We start from the raw sequence: 16,179 nt of genomic DNA on the forward strand, positions 1-16,179 counted from the left end.
ATAAGAACATCTCAAACATACTATAAACATTCTTGCAAATGTATCATTAACATTGTTCATGCCATTATGTACTTAAAGTCATAAGTATAAAATGACGCAGACTCCCACCAATGGGGGTGGTATATACCATGTAGCCCACAGTCCATATTGTCCATTGACACCACTATCCAATGTCATCTATGTCCTTCATTTCTACAGTATCTCGAGGCATTCGTCTCCCTTCCAACCCAGAATGGACAATGGTGCAAATATTCCTATAGATGTTCATGTTTTCATGTGTCACAAGTGTCTGTGTTATATTTTCAAGAGATATGTGTGATGATATATTAAATGTGTAAACGTTAATCAACCTCCTGCATTCCATCCAAAACAATGTGTTAGTGTGATAGATTTTGTAGACACAATGTTTCACATTGTGCATATACACTTATGTGCGTTCTGTGATGATGTTTAACCCTTACCCTGTCAACCAACAGTGTGTGTCTGCATGATGTCACATCTAGACATGACCTGTATGTCATTTGGTTCCATAAGGCAAAGTGAAAAGGGTTATCACTTGAGGAAGTCATATTTGAAACTTAGGGAGCTTTGGATTTTTTTCATCTTGAAAATTGTGTTGCATCGTGTGTTCCTCTCTACAGAATGCATGGCAGAGTGTGTAATTTGCTACATGGCTAGCTACTTATCTTCATCACAGCTCTCACTTCATTAAAGAGCTACCATTTTAAGGTTACCTAATGTGTTGCTTTCCAGTTCTCCCTAAACTAAAAAGATATATTTCAGTTATTCCCTGACTTGTTTGTCAACCTCATGGAAATCTGTACGTGAGATAAGTATGAGTGTCTAGATATTCACAGTCCAGTAACTCCTACTCAATCCTTGGCGATGAAACTAGATGTCCATCATTATTTCTTATCAAGACTTCTGTCATCAACACTGCTCAAATTCAGCTCAAATAATGGTATGCAAGAACAGGTACCCTGTAATCTGTGTGGCTTTCTGAAATGCTGTATTCCTGACAAGCGTATCTCTGTGTGTTGACAGGGCAATGGTATAGTGTAGATATAGAGATGTACCATAATCCAGTCCTGTTTGCCAATTAACTAGTTCCAGGTTCTTGAGATACTCTCACAAATGTGTACAATGATATTTGTATATACATACAGACATGTATTTATTTTCTATTTATTTATTTAATGCATAATTAATTCACGAATTTCATTTCAGACCCTGGAACACTTTAAAGAGTGCCATGAAGTTTCATAATACCTTTTACAAATGGCTAATTACCCTTTTTTATTTTGTGTTCTGTAATTTTCTGAAGCTGCTTAGACTCAGATTATCACTGAAGTATATCCTATTATAAGCAATGTAAAGAATTTGTCTTAATACTTGCAGAACAAGGAAAGCAGCCAACATGGGATACAAAAAATATACACATTTAACTACCGTATCACAAAACAAAGGTGGATATTCAAGACTTCCTTTACCTTTCTGATTCTTCATAAATACCTTTGACTAAAACCAAACTTGCACATTATTTTGAAAAGAAATATGGCATTTTTAATCTAATCATAATTAATAGCGAATGATGTTTGACAACAGGATTTCAACTTATCAATCTCAGATGATCATATATATATATATATATGTACATACAGAAAGAGATGAGGATACCGAGCATACAGTAGTACATACATAACAAGTAGTGTCTGAATAAAGACACAGATCTTCTCCAGCATGTTTCACTTTTATCTTCTTATTGTCTTTAGGGAAACGTGTTTACAGTTAAACAGATTGTTTTGATAAGAATGAAGATTTTATGGATGTCAACTTCTTTATATGAGAACACAACGTTTCGGAGTTAATGCTTACTCCTTCATCAGGCTTACCATAAAATCTTCATTCTTATGCATTTCACTTCTAAATGCCCTTCAAAGACTAGATTGTTTTGATGTCACTTTGTCATGACATCACAATGCAACTGTATACTGTAATCACTCCTCCCTGAAGATGAAAGTGAAATATGTTGGAGGAAATTTGTGCCACCATGTTGAAGAATTTCTCCAATTCTTATCCTGCACTCAACACACTTCACTGACATCTCTTTAGTGTGGCATTATTGTCAAGAGGAACATGATTACATGCACGGTTGCCATGTCTGCTTTCATCTTGAGCAGATATGCCAACCCATTATTTTATCGCATTCATTATGAAAAAAGCCACACGAAACATGCAATTAGGACAGCAGTAAAAATACATGAATTTTTTTTTAAATACATGAAATTGAGACTATCAAACAGCATACTTACCATACACAATAGATTTCAACAACATTTCATTTAGTATCGACTTAGTTTTGATGAGTACCATGTTAATCTGCCCTTAAATGTCAACATTCAGTGGAGAGGTTAATACTAACTTTGGCTGATTTAAGGTTGGCATCTCTGCTAAAGTGTCGACAAGCACATTCAGAATGTAAGAGTGCAGTTGCTGCAGTATTTGCCCTACGAGTGAAACCGTATTATCTGTCGTTTAGCATGAAGGTCTAAGGTGGCAGGAAGATCTTAAGGGCTGTGTCACAGTGTGGGTATGCCGCTCATCTTTGGAGGATTACTTGTCATGACCAGCTTTACGCTGTGGACTGTCAGGTTTGTAATGTATGGCACCTTATTGGCTGTATAAAGGACCTGACTCTAATAAGCACCTCTTCACCTCTCGTAGACCCATTTGTTAGCCCTGCACGAAGCTGAAAACAGATTCTTCTGTCAGAAAATACAGGTCTGTAGACAGGGTACTTATCATACACACTGACATTAAATGTTTGTGTGTTTAGAAGCACCCACCACACTAAGTGGCAAATATGGCCAATATGGTATGTCATATTCCATGAAATAATTATTTATATCCTGTAATAAGCAGTGTTATATTTGGTATTTTGGGGACTGGGTTATGGCACTTGTTAGCCTGTAGCATACATTACCTGACAGTTTGTGGGTTTTCTATTTTGTTGGTAGTGCTAATATTAACATAGGGCTTCAAACCATGGCCAAAATCACCCTGAGGCAATATTTGATGTGTTCAAACATTTTCACTCTCTCACAGTCTACAAAGGTTACAATATACAATTTATTGCATGAATTTCTAGACAGATAAGATATTTTTCATATAATCAAAATTTAACTGATTTTCAAGTATTTCAATCTTTCAGCAATGTTTTTGTTGACAAAATCATCACAAGACATTACATACCGCCCAACACTATTTCATGTTACTATAGGTAGACCTTGCATTAGTCATGGTACATAGATTACACAGATGACAATACATTCACACCAGTTTGCCTGTAACATAAGACGATTGTAACAACACATTCTGTGCAAGTTTCCCAGTTCGTATGTTAATTGCTTTGTGCACAGCTCAACTTCAGCTGACCATGTGTACAGTTCTGGTATACACTAGCCCTGTAGTAAGCGGATATCATCACACTTTACATGTTTGCTTAGTGCATGGGAAATGGTTTGAAGTCAACGTAGTCCGGAAGTTTGTTAATTGTGAGTATATTACAACAGGGAACAGTTCCTTATCAATTGTTTTTGAATTTTTGTATTTACATACACAATAGCTGTAATAAAGTTATAACAAATATCTTGTTGATTTTCATTTACCTAGAAACCTTCTCCACAGTGCAACCTCATAACCACTGGTTAACAAGTACCCTGAACGTACATACCTTGTGGTTGTGTTTGCAAATGCTGGGTTTATAAGCTGTGCATAGGTTTTGCCATGAACACACTATTCCAGTCCAAAACACTGGCCATGCAGCCTGGAGTACCTACCCAACGATGACAAGTTACAAACTTAATGCTGCTCACAGCAGTATTTGAGTTACCATGCTTACCCATCATCTTTTACTGAAGGAAAGCCAAAGACTAAGTGAAAAAGATGGGCATGGCCACAGCACTGATAAAACATGGATGATAACAACAAGGTGAATCAGATATTGAAATGACTCTTGGTAGTGAATCATGGCCTCGGAGACCACCAAGCCAAACTGCCTCATTCAACGCAACATACGATAACAAACCAGGATTAGCTGTGTGGTTTCATGATGTATTCATGTTTACAAACAACTTTTTCATATAAAATCACTATATTGTCAAGTCTGACATGCAAGAAGTAGACTGAAACACCAACAGGAAATAAGAGTTCTATTGTTTATAAAAACGTGTTTCATACCTGGATCAAATTTCATTTATATTAAGAAAGCAGTCATACTGACATGTTAAATGTCTCCTTGTCATATTTAGGGACAAAATCTGACCACAAGCACCCAGCATCAACATGATGCACACAAAACAGGCATTTAAATCCCTTGATAAACATTTCCTCTATGCCCACCTTCAATGTGCTAATGTGCAAAAGTCAAATGATTACACAACACATTCCAGAGGGATAATTTGCTAATTGTGAGACATGACATGCTGCATGAAGCCCAGTGTTTCCTGGTTCGGTATGATCTCACACTGCTAGTGTTCCACTACTTCCTGTTCTCACAGTAAGCCGTAGAGATCCCACCAGGTCATAATGACACTGAAGTCATCAGTCAAAGTTCATGGTCATCTGGATGATAAAGTTCACTTAATAATCTGTAGACATAAGATGGCGCATTTCCTCCTCTGAAACAAATTAAAAATAAACTTGACCTCACCACTTGTATCTCAGAAGGTTGAACAGGAACTTTAAATCATTATAACACACTTGTGAGTCACATAAAAAACATTACAACTAGTAGGGGTGTTCTATTTCCATCACTGCAACATCCTTCATACTTTCTTTGAAACATCCCACTCTTTCTTTTTCATGTCTTTTAACGTTTTCAGTTCTTTCTGGTATCAAATATTTTGATATTTCCAAGAAGAAGACGTTTATGAAATCATAAATGTCACATATGCTGACTGGTCATGGGTTCCAATCCCTAAATCACTTGGACATGACATATACATTTGAAATGTTTCTTTGCACATACTGGAGAATTACAAAAGCCTAGAAAGCTAGCAGTGTCGACAGCTTTACAACATAATCAATTGAATTCTTTTCACATTTTGTGCATTTTGAGGCTAAGAGAGGTCATAAAGCTTTATCTAGCCTCATGTAAGAATGTTGAGTTTTGATTGGTCCACGTGACTCTGATAAAATACCATGTACGTCCATCACAATCCGCGAGTAGGAGTATAAAAGTCGTGTACTCCCGCTACTAACGTCTTATCACCCAGCTACACCTCAGTGATGACGCGAAGTGAGAAAAGCATGCATCGACAAGCCTTTGGTAATGTGCGGTGCATTGAGGTCGAACGATCAGCTGGTGTCAACATGGCAGCAAGTCGATTCTATGCGTGTTGTTTTGTTTTTATTTAGTGAAAACATTCAGCTAGATAAATGCGTTATCACATCGTGTCTTGGGAAATACAGGGTTTTATCAGTCCCGAGTAAGGTTGTATTCAGTATTATTCAATACAACCTTACTCGGGACTGATAAAACCCCATGTTTCCCTCGACACGATGTGATAACTTAGAGTGTCAAGATTTTAGTTTCTGTCTAAGCATACAAACTGAGACATTGACAAAAACAGTAACTGTGCACGTTGATGGAAGTTGCTCATGTAAACAAATGAACTGTATGGGTTGTTGAAAAGGTGCTGTACGGGTAGTTAGTTTCATGGTATATATGTACTGAAACTTAAGTGGACATTAAAATTAGATTGATGAAAATAACGAAACACTGGTATCCACTTACATATTTGAGATGAAGAGAGTGACAAGTTCTGGTGGGACGTAGTCAAATACTGGGTTCTGTACATGGACTTTTGCTAGGATCTCACCCTCGGAGAACTTCATTACACTGTGTGGACTCACAAACTTGTTGAAGGCATCCTACATTTAAAAAAAAAACCACAAATGTTTACTTCTCATTTTGTCACTTTTCATGTGAATATAAAGATTCAATAGTTAAGTCAATTTCTCTGACTGGCATTATAAAAAGACCATCTAACAAGCTACTTAAACAGAAGGCAAGAAACGCAAAAAATAAATGGGGTGATGAAAGGGAGATAACTCTACACACCTGATCATAAGAGCAGAGATACTGAGGAGACAGCTTAAACATGGCTGCACAGACAATCAGCTGAAATCAAAAGTACCATAATAAATAATAACTATAACACAAAAACAGAACACTTTACTTTTATATCAGTTAACAGATCTGTCTTGTACAAATTAAAATGGAACTATCCAGATATACTGAGCATTGATCTACATAACTGGTTAAAGACCTGTCTCTGGCCATGTTTACACACAGATTTGATGACATCTCTCTACACCCTAGAACCTACAGAAGAGTATTAGGGCCACAGTGGAAAATGTTTTGGTGTCACTATCTCCTACGTAGGACATACTATCTCCTACGTAGGACTTAATATATCCTTTTAAAGGTTCGAATTATGAAGTGTGGCTATTGAGAATTGTTTGGTTATGCAGGGCATTAGATAGTAGAAATGCATGTGTGTTACTTTTGGGTGACGTGGACCTTGATCTAATTGCAGTTATGGGTGTTCTCTCTCTCACCCTCTCACACACAGATACACACACGCACACGCACACGCACACGCACACGCACACACACACACAGACAGACAGAGGAGGGGGGAAAAAGTTTCTGATATGAAATTCTCATTATGACATGTCCTCCGAAAGTTTTGCTTGTCTCAATATGAGGCTAGGTTGGATCAGATATAATGCTCATTTGCAGTTTATTTTTTTCATAATTGTTTAAAAGTGGACTTGAATCTGGGGGAAAAGTGTTGAATGCAGCGTAAAGCAATACAGATTTGCAGAATACAGAAGATTGTCATTATACTTGTTTGTATAAGTATAAGGATATAAGTACGCATAGACTGCCACCAACAGACACATCTGTGCACGCAGATAATGACTAATGTGCAATGACCTCTGTGATATCCAGGGCATAATAGAAAAATGTAACGAAGTGCAACATGTAACAGTGAACTAACTGCAATGCGTAACAATAGGGCAAACTGAACACGAGGCAGTGAAGTACAACAGTCGGTCCAACACCTGAAAGTAATATGCAACAAGTATACTACCCATCAAAAGACTCACTTAAAACACCCACTATATGTTATATATGTATACATGGTTACAACGAAGCTGAATTTCTCCACCAACTTTGGGGAAACAACTGCAAACCACGTGCATATTAATTGCACAAGTATGATTCATCAAACTGCTGAAAAGCATGTGCAAATATCATGCATGTGAACTGCTGCATTTTGGTGCAAAGTTTTGATAAGAATTTGAGATTTTTCACTGAGTTTAATAATCATTTGTTGAACGCATGACAATAATCTTGTCGACATTACAAATTTGTTTTATTATACATCAGTTCATGTGTGAAAAGTACTTTTAAACAGTATGGAATATTTTTGCAAAAAATCTAGTTTAAAACAGTTGACTTAAATATGCGGCTACATTTACACTAGTGAGCCTCAACTTTTGATGGGTAGTATAGTTGAACACACGAGTCTAATGATGAAGGAAACAGTAGACTCTTAGAGTAAATGAAACACATGATAGTAGACTCTAATGGTAAATATAACACATAATTGTAGACTCTAAACGTAAATGAAACACATGGCTGTAATCTCTAAAACAGTGACTGAAACAGTCAAAAAGAAAATGGTTTCCGTATCTGGGGGAAGTCAGTTCATCATTTCAGATTAATGTATAATAACATATATCGAGCATCTCCTACAGGTGATAATAAGTCCTACGTAGGAGATATTAAGTACTAAGTCCTACGTAGGAGATACTAACTCCTACATGGGAGATACTAAGTCCTACATAGGAGATAGTATCTCCTACGTAGGAGATAATGAGACTAAAAACATTTTCACCGTGGCCCTAATACACTTACGTGAGAACCAGATACTTACCGGAACAGAATAATGCTTGGCAGCGAGAGCAATTGCATGACTCCCATTAATGGCTTTTAACCTGGAATAAAATATCTTCTTAAAATACAATTAATAGGTTGGTTTGACTAACAACATTCCTCATATGGAATGAATCTGAAGTATTCATTTTCAACACAATTGGTCTACAGTGGTCAACTTACTTGTAATAATGTCAATCTTCATAGTACTTAATACAGCAGAATGTGTGTACAGTATATACAGTATATATCACAATATACTGGGTGTACAGTATATATCATAACAAACTGGGTGTACAGTATATATCACAACAGACTGGGTGTACAGTATATATCATAACAGACTGGGTGTACAGTATGTATCATAACAGACTGGGTGTACAGTATGTATCATAACAGACTGGGTGTACAGTATGTATCATAACAGACTGGGTGTATAGTATATATCCTAATGGACTGGGTGTACAGTATATATCATAACAGATTGGGTGTACAGTATATATCATGATGGACTATGTGTACAGTATATTTTGTAATGGACTGGGTGTAGAGTATAAATTGTAATAGACTGGATGTAGCGTATATATAGCATAAATCCAAATAAAACAGTAACATACAACTTCTTATACCATCTTGCTTAAACACATATGTATTCAAGTTGGAACACACATTTAATATTATCTGACCTAGGACAAAATTGATGTAATGTTGTAGACATCTCACCCTCCATTGGCCATGACGGTGTGGGTGCCAACTATCACCTTGTTGACTCTTGACATGATGGCAAACACCGCTGAGTCTGTGATGACTGTTGTCTCGATACCTGACTTGGCTAGACTTACAGCAAGCTGTTGGCCCTGAACAGGATCATAAAACACTGAATGTTTCAATACCTGACTTGACTAGACTTACAGCAAGCTGTTGGCCCTGCACGGGATTATGAAACACTGGATGTTTCAATACCCAAATTGGCCCTGAATGGGATCATAAAACACTAAATCAATGAGTGAGTGAGTTTAGTTTTACGCCGCTTTTAGCAATATTCCAGCAATATCACGGCAGGGGACACCAGAAAATGGGCTTCACACACTGTACCCATGTGGGGAATTGAACACGGATCTTCGGCGTGACGAGCGAACGCTTTAACCACTAGGCTACCCCACCGCCCCAAACACTAAATGTCTCAATACCTGACATGGCCCTTAACTGGAATATATTTCACAACTTGGCTCTGAACAGGATTATAATACACTGAATATCTCAATATCAAACTTTTGCTCAGGTTACAAGAGTGTCCTGGCCCTGAAGAACAATTCTTTGAAGGTCCCAATATCAATTTAGCTACTCTAAAAGCAGGTGTGGGGGCCCCAGTTCCTGTAGAGCAAAGTGAGAGGTGATACAAAGTGATCAGTTCAAAGGCTGAATTAACAAAATGAAATGTTTCTCTGCCACATTACATGGATGGATGATAGGGACGCAGCCAAGCCAAATTGTTATGTGCAGAAATAAAAGTGATGCGCCGATGCCCAAGAAACATTTCACCTTTTTGTTCAGTCTAAGTGGTTTATATGTAATGTCCGAGTCTCAAACCAGGAAAAATTATTAATGTCCTTCATAGGGTTGAAATGGGTAATAATTGAAAGTGCACGAGTACTCACATTGAATTTTGTAGTAAATCTGTGACCTTCAGTTATTATATAATGTTTGCAAATTCTGAGAGCTTTATGCTGTTGATACTAATGTATCTGAAATTTGGAAATATTTGTTGTACATTTTAAAACTGCCTAAGTCTGCTTTTGAGTGGATGTCGAGGCAGGTGTATCAAACATAGATTTACACTTCATCTTCACATGGTTCCTCACAGCTGAGGTCCTATCGTTTCTGGGCACATAACAGGCATTCTGTTTTCAGCTTGTCATCAGTGAGCTTGAAATAAGACCAAACGCCATATCAGTGCTGACACAACTACACATGGAGTGAGAGGGGAGATAACTCTCTTGGACGAGTACTCAAGTAGAATATTAGAACTCGTGTAATGCTCGTACCCGCCTCGTACTTGAATAACCAGGTACCCGTTTCTGCATAAGTCCTTAGTATGGAAAGATGAACAAATAAGCCTCCTCTTCTGCCTGGGGAGGAATCAATGTTATCTTACAAAATTGTTGATAAAAACTGGAGAAAGCACTCACATGGTAGAAGGGAGCACACTCAACGACAATCACCTGGAACTTCCTCTTTCGGGCTGCATCCTGGGAAACAAATGAATAGTGGTAGATGTATGATCACAGCATGAATTTCTGTCAGTCTATAACATTTACGTCCTGAAATAAATGAAATTAATGCCAACATAAGATGAATTATAGTTACTATGACAATGCTATTGGATACTGTGACAATGCTGCTGGATAGTTGAGTGAGGTTATTCCTGCAGAATAATATACTAGTATGTCTACATATGTTTAAAATTATATTGTGAAATACTGAATGGTATTACAACAACTCTAACTGAAGTAAGTGAACTAGGAACACTTATGTTCGCTGCCTTGGAATGCAACACCTTATGAAGTATCCAATATTGTGATTTAGCCTGCCACAAATCATCTCATACCATGTCAAAAAGTATCATACAGTCTTAAACAAATCTCAAGAAAGACTGCTACCTTTAAGAATGCTTCAACAGTTTTTGACTTTCCAGCTGTCATAATAACTTCATTTGAGTGAATATGCTCAAGAGCTTGTGTGGCAATGTTGTCAGCACTGAAAGACAGAATCAAACAAATACCAGTTGAAAAATGCTCTCATACGAATCATTTCAATCTGTTACAATAGCATATAAATGAAATGTGTTACCAACAATACAAACTAACAATATACACCTCGAATATGCACCACATAACAGACTACTAATAAGCCCCACTAATAAGCCCAACTAATATACACCACCAATACACACCACCAATACACACCATCAATACGCACCATCAAAATGCACCACCAATCTGCACCACCAATATACACCACAAATACAATACACACCATCAATACACACCACCAATACACACCACAAATACACACCACCAATACGCACTATCAATACGCACCATCAATACACACCACCATTACGCACAATCAATAGGCACCATCAATATACACCACCAATATACACCACAAACACACACCAGCAATACACACCATCAATATACACCACCAATACACACCACCAATACACACCACCAATACACACCTTCAATATACACCACCACTACACACCACCAATAGCCACCCCCAATACACACCACCAATCTGCACCACCAATACACAACATCAATATGCACCACCAATCTGCACCACCAGTATACACCACCAATATACACCACCAATACACACCATCAATACACACCACCAATACACACCATCAATACACACCACCAATACACACCCTCAATATACACACCACCAAAACACACCATCAATATACACCACCAATACACACCATCCATACACACCTTCAATACAATCTGCAACACCAATACACAACATCAATACACACCATCAATATACACCACCAGTCTGCACCACCAACACACACCAACATACACCACCAATACACACCATCAATATACACCACCAATCTGCACCACCAACACACACACACCAACATACACCACCAATACACACCATCAATCTGCACCACCAACACACACACACACCAACATACACCACCAATATATACCACCAACATACACCATCAATACACACCACAAACATACACTACCCATATACACCACCAACATGCATCACCTACCTTGTTTCAAGCTCTGATCTGAGCTCGCCTATAGCTTCTATAATTGATGCCTGCAAAAACCGGTGGGGATAATTGAGGATGTACTCCAATTATTCAGCATAAATACACAATAACACTTAATAACATCAAGGAAAGAAATAAAATACCTAAACTGAATACCGAATATCAGATACTGAAATATCTAAATTGGTCTACATGAAACATAAACGAACCTCCTGGGATACTCTGGGATATTCAGGCAAGTAAATTATCACAGTTTACATATTGATATTTTGATATCACATGTAGCTTGACTCTTGAATGAAGAGCCTTCTCCTTACTTTTAAAGTTGGAATATATACACTGTAATCATCAATTTGACCCTCAGCCAACAGTAGTTTCTGAAAAACAGAACAATGAACAAAATTATTTGAATTATTCCACACATAATCATTAATGTTTCCGCAAGTCTTACACAATACAAGTATTGCATATGGAAACACACACATACTTTCAGTTTTCAGTTTTCACTGACAATAATATTAGATTCTGTTCTTCACATAAATTAGCCATGTTGCTGAGTTAAGTGCAACTGAAAAATCTGCACAAATATTTTGCTACAATCGTTACTACACTACCTGGTCAGAAGACACCTTTAAAATACTAAGAAAATCTTTGTGCTTGTATTTTCAACTTGTTTTTAGAGAAATGGAATAAACCTTAAACCAACTCTGTGTCAACATGGAAAATCTGTGACTCAAGACACTAAACATATCAGGATTGCTGAACAGAGCTCACATGAAGTGATTCCTGTGGGTCACCTTCTTCTGATCGTCCTTGAGATGTCCTGGGCACAAAACAAGCATATCTGATGAGAATCCATATCACTATCTACTACAGCAAAGCAAACAGCTGCCACGTGTTATTCTCTTGATTTTGAGATTAAACACTTTTTTGTATGAAAAAAAGTATCAATAAAGTATGGGTATAAACCTAAACTTTCAGTTGTTTGATTTCAGGATAAATATAAAAAAACACTGCCATCTTCACGCTTGATATGAAGCAACATGTCAGCAACATGTCAGCAACATGTCAGCAACATGCAGGTGTAGCCAGGCATGGTGTGTTAGTCTTAACAGAAGCAGTTCTTGATGTATGATGAAATTTATTTTGTTGGAAGTTTGGAAGGAAGGCTGAAAAGAGAGAATCTCCCTCCTGTTAGAGTTCATGCAGAATCAGTATGTATAAATTATGGCAAATGTTTTACAAGTTACATGGCTGGAGACCATGTGCTCAGTCAGGGTTACAAACTATACAGTAGCTGGTAAATAGCGGAGATGAATGACTGAAATATTAGTGTCATTAACTTTGTTTTACAATTTTGAAACAGTGAGATAACCTTTAAAAAAGGGTGTTTGTTTATAGGACAAAGTACAGAATGATAAGAATATTGAAATCTTCCTCACCTGAAAAGAGAGCACCTCCCTCCTGTAAGAGTTCATGCAGAATGTATGAGGAAGGTAGGTGAGGAAGGAAGGTTAGGCCAGAGGACCAAAAGGCCAATCAAAAGACAGGTAGTATCTGACAGGTGTCAAAGGAATTCAGATGGTACAAAGTTATATTAGGTGTTGGAAGTTTCTAAAATCGAGAAGGGGGAATCCAGGTGAAGCTGGAGACATCAGAGGCTGCGTGATGGCTGTGATGGCGTGCGTGATGGCGTGCGTGCGTGATGGCATATGTGTGTCTACATGATGAAACTGGGGGGGATTATGAGAGGATGGTACTTGTATGGCTATAACTCAATCAGAGGTATATCCACCACTCTGCTACACAGGGAAACCAAGAATGGGCCTCCAACATTCTGCGCACTAAGGCAAAAGGACACAGACCTTTGCTATGACTAGCTATCACTAGTCTAGAACGCACCGATTGAACATCCTTAAACTACATTAAAAGTCATGTGCAACCAAAAGTCAAACATAACTAAAACACAGTTATCACTTGTTTATGTGATTGTGAAACACAAATAAACAGAATATTAAGCGTATAACCGCAAGTCAAAAGTGCAATATTTTGTACTTGAGTTTACCTCCCTTCAATACCGAAACAAGTCAGAGCTGCTGGGTGTGCAGTCAAGTGTAACAGGGCTTTTTCACTTGTCACTGGTTCATTTGCCGAAATGCTTATCCAGCTCTCTGTTTATGGCTTGTAAGCCCAATAGGTGTTAATTTTAAATTGCAAATGATCAGTTATTGAAGTTTTGCATTGTATACCGTCATCAGCAGACAGGCAGGCAAACATATAGGTGTCAATAAACCAGACATTGAGTTTTCTCTGTGACAGAGTCTGCTTATCACAATCAACATGTTTATTTTTTTTATGTAATGAGATTATTTACTTGTTTATGTACACAACCAAGATTAGATTACTGCTCACAACCCCATACTTCGCGCAGGCATACTGTCTCAAGCTCCACAAAACCTACTCCTGCGTTAAGATCGCAGCGAAGCATGGCTGTTGAAACCACAATTTTCCCCAGCATTGGGTGAAAATTAATGAATCGTTTGAACTTGGCTTTTTTTCTCCTTTATAGAATGAATTGACGTTTTTCATGACTTGTTTCGTAAAGTGCAAACCAAAAGGTATCAGAATCTGCAAAGTTGTGTTTTATGTTGCATGTCACCTTCAAAGATTTGAATTTCACTTGGCTACTCAGTGGACTCCTATGCCTATGCAATCCCTTCACTGTATAATCACATACCTTGCATACTCTTCACGGATTATTTTGAGTATTCTCCGCACCATGTTGCCAATAACTGTTTCTGTTGCTTCTGCTGACATCAAACGCTTTCCTTCACCTCGAATTACTTCCATTAATTCTCTGTTGAAAATTGAAAACAATGAATATTTGTGCATGACAAGGACATATATTGCAGATCATATTAGTTATATTTATTTTCAAAGACATGATGTCACTCAAATAATATGTCAAACTGAAATTGTACACATTTGACTTTCATTATTAGGATATTTCGGAGGTTAAAAAGTGTTGGTCTTAAATACTCTTTTGCTGTCTTTATGTTGTGATAAAACAAAATATAATACATGGCTGAATTATTAACATTAGTTTCTACATGGTAACTTACAGTGCAACAAAACTAAAACTTTGAATGTATTGAAAATATAGATGGCATTTTCCCTGCAGGTTCAAAATTATTCTTTTATGAACCATACTCTTGACTTGATTTGAATCGTGTTCAAGAATAATTAAAAGCAGGCTAATGAAAGATGTGAATGCAACTGCGAGTTAAAGAATTGTTGCCCTTTAATTCTGCTTTGTATGAGGTACATAGGCAGGAGTGAGTGAGTGAGTGAGTGATTTCAGTTTTACGCCACACTCAGCAATATTCCAGCTACATGGCGGCAGTCTGTAAATAATCAAGTCTGGACCAGACAATCCAGTGATCAACAACATGAGCATCAATCTGCACAACTGGGAACTGATGATATGTGCCAACAAGTCTGTAAACCTGACCACCCGATCCCGTTAGTCACCTCTTACGACAAGCACAGTCGCCTTTTATGGCAAGCATGGGTTGCTGAAGGCCTATTCTACCCCTGGACCTACACGGGTATACATCGCCAGGAGCTGATACAGTATTGCGTATTATAATGTACTTACTTTGCATTTGACCATTTTGTCAGTGAGATGATCCGCATAAGCAAATTGACAGTTTTACATGCAACATCATAGGAACCTTGTGTGAGCCTGCAAAAAGCAATTCTTCTTACTTGAATCTCATTGGTTAGCAACTGCTAAAAGGACATACCTACTAAGATACAAATGGCTAAGAATTTGTTGTATCAGTTATGGTGAAACTACTAAAACCCTATTTGGGGGCAGGTATTTAATATAGGGGGTCAACTTCTATTTCATCATGAAATGTCTAATTGACACTTTTATTCGTTTTAAATCTTGAGACTGTTACATTGTCTCGTTATTTCTTCACTCCCCACCCCCACAACAAATGACTGACTTTCACGGTTACTTAGTAGGCTCATCATAAAAATGTATAAAAAAATAGTCATAATTTCAATTTTGTTTGTCCAGTTTGAACTTTTCATAAAGGTGTTAGTGGTGTTTTCCCCATATGTCACACTTTGTGAGAGTAACACAGACCTCAACAGACTAAGAATGCTAAATTACGTTTGATAATAATAGTTTCTACGAATTACCCTTGTTTTGTCTCATTAATAAAAGTTTCAATCCGTTCGTTTAGATCTTCTTTCTTCTCCATTTCACCACTTGGCATGACGAAATTGCAGTTTTCTGAATTTTCTTTTCCCCGGATATCACTAGGGTTATTCCCCTTGATGGAGACAA

At 37.5% G+C, this 16,179-nt stretch overlaps 1 protein-coding gene across 1 annotated transcript; it reads right to left on the bottom strand.

Moving 5' to 3' along the window:
* Window positions 1-1,173: 1,173 nt before the first annotated feature.
* On the bottom strand, window positions 1,174-16,162 carry LOC137290565 (translation initiation factor eIF2B subunit beta-like). Its single transcript, XM_067821600.1, has 13 exons — window positions 16,032-16,162; window positions 15,478-15,564; window positions 14,557-14,676; window positions 12,594-12,642; window positions 12,137-12,196; window positions 11,817-11,866; window positions 10,672-10,768; window positions 10,201-10,260; window positions 8,735-8,868; window positions 8,013-8,073; window positions 6,125-6,184; window positions 5,798-5,934; window positions 1,174-4,679 (listed from the first exon to the last, which is right to left on the bottom strand). The coding sequence occupies exons 1-13, from the start codon at window positions 16,106-16,108 to the stop codon at window positions 4,607-4,609; spliced, it is 1,065 nt and encodes a 354-aa protein (XP_067677701.1). The 5' UTR covers window positions 16,109-16,162; the 3' UTR covers window positions 1,174-4,606.
* Between the last annotated feature and the right edge of the window lie 17 nt (window positions 16,163-16,179).

This window comes from Haliotis asinina, chromosome 7, assembly GCF_037392515.1.
Source record: "Haliotis asinina isolate JCU_RB_2024 chromosome 7, JCU_Hal_asi_v2, whole genome shotgun sequence".
NCBI classification, from domain to species: domain Eukaryota; kingdom Metazoa; phylum Mollusca; class Gastropoda; order Lepetellida; family Haliotidae; genus Haliotis; species Haliotis asinina.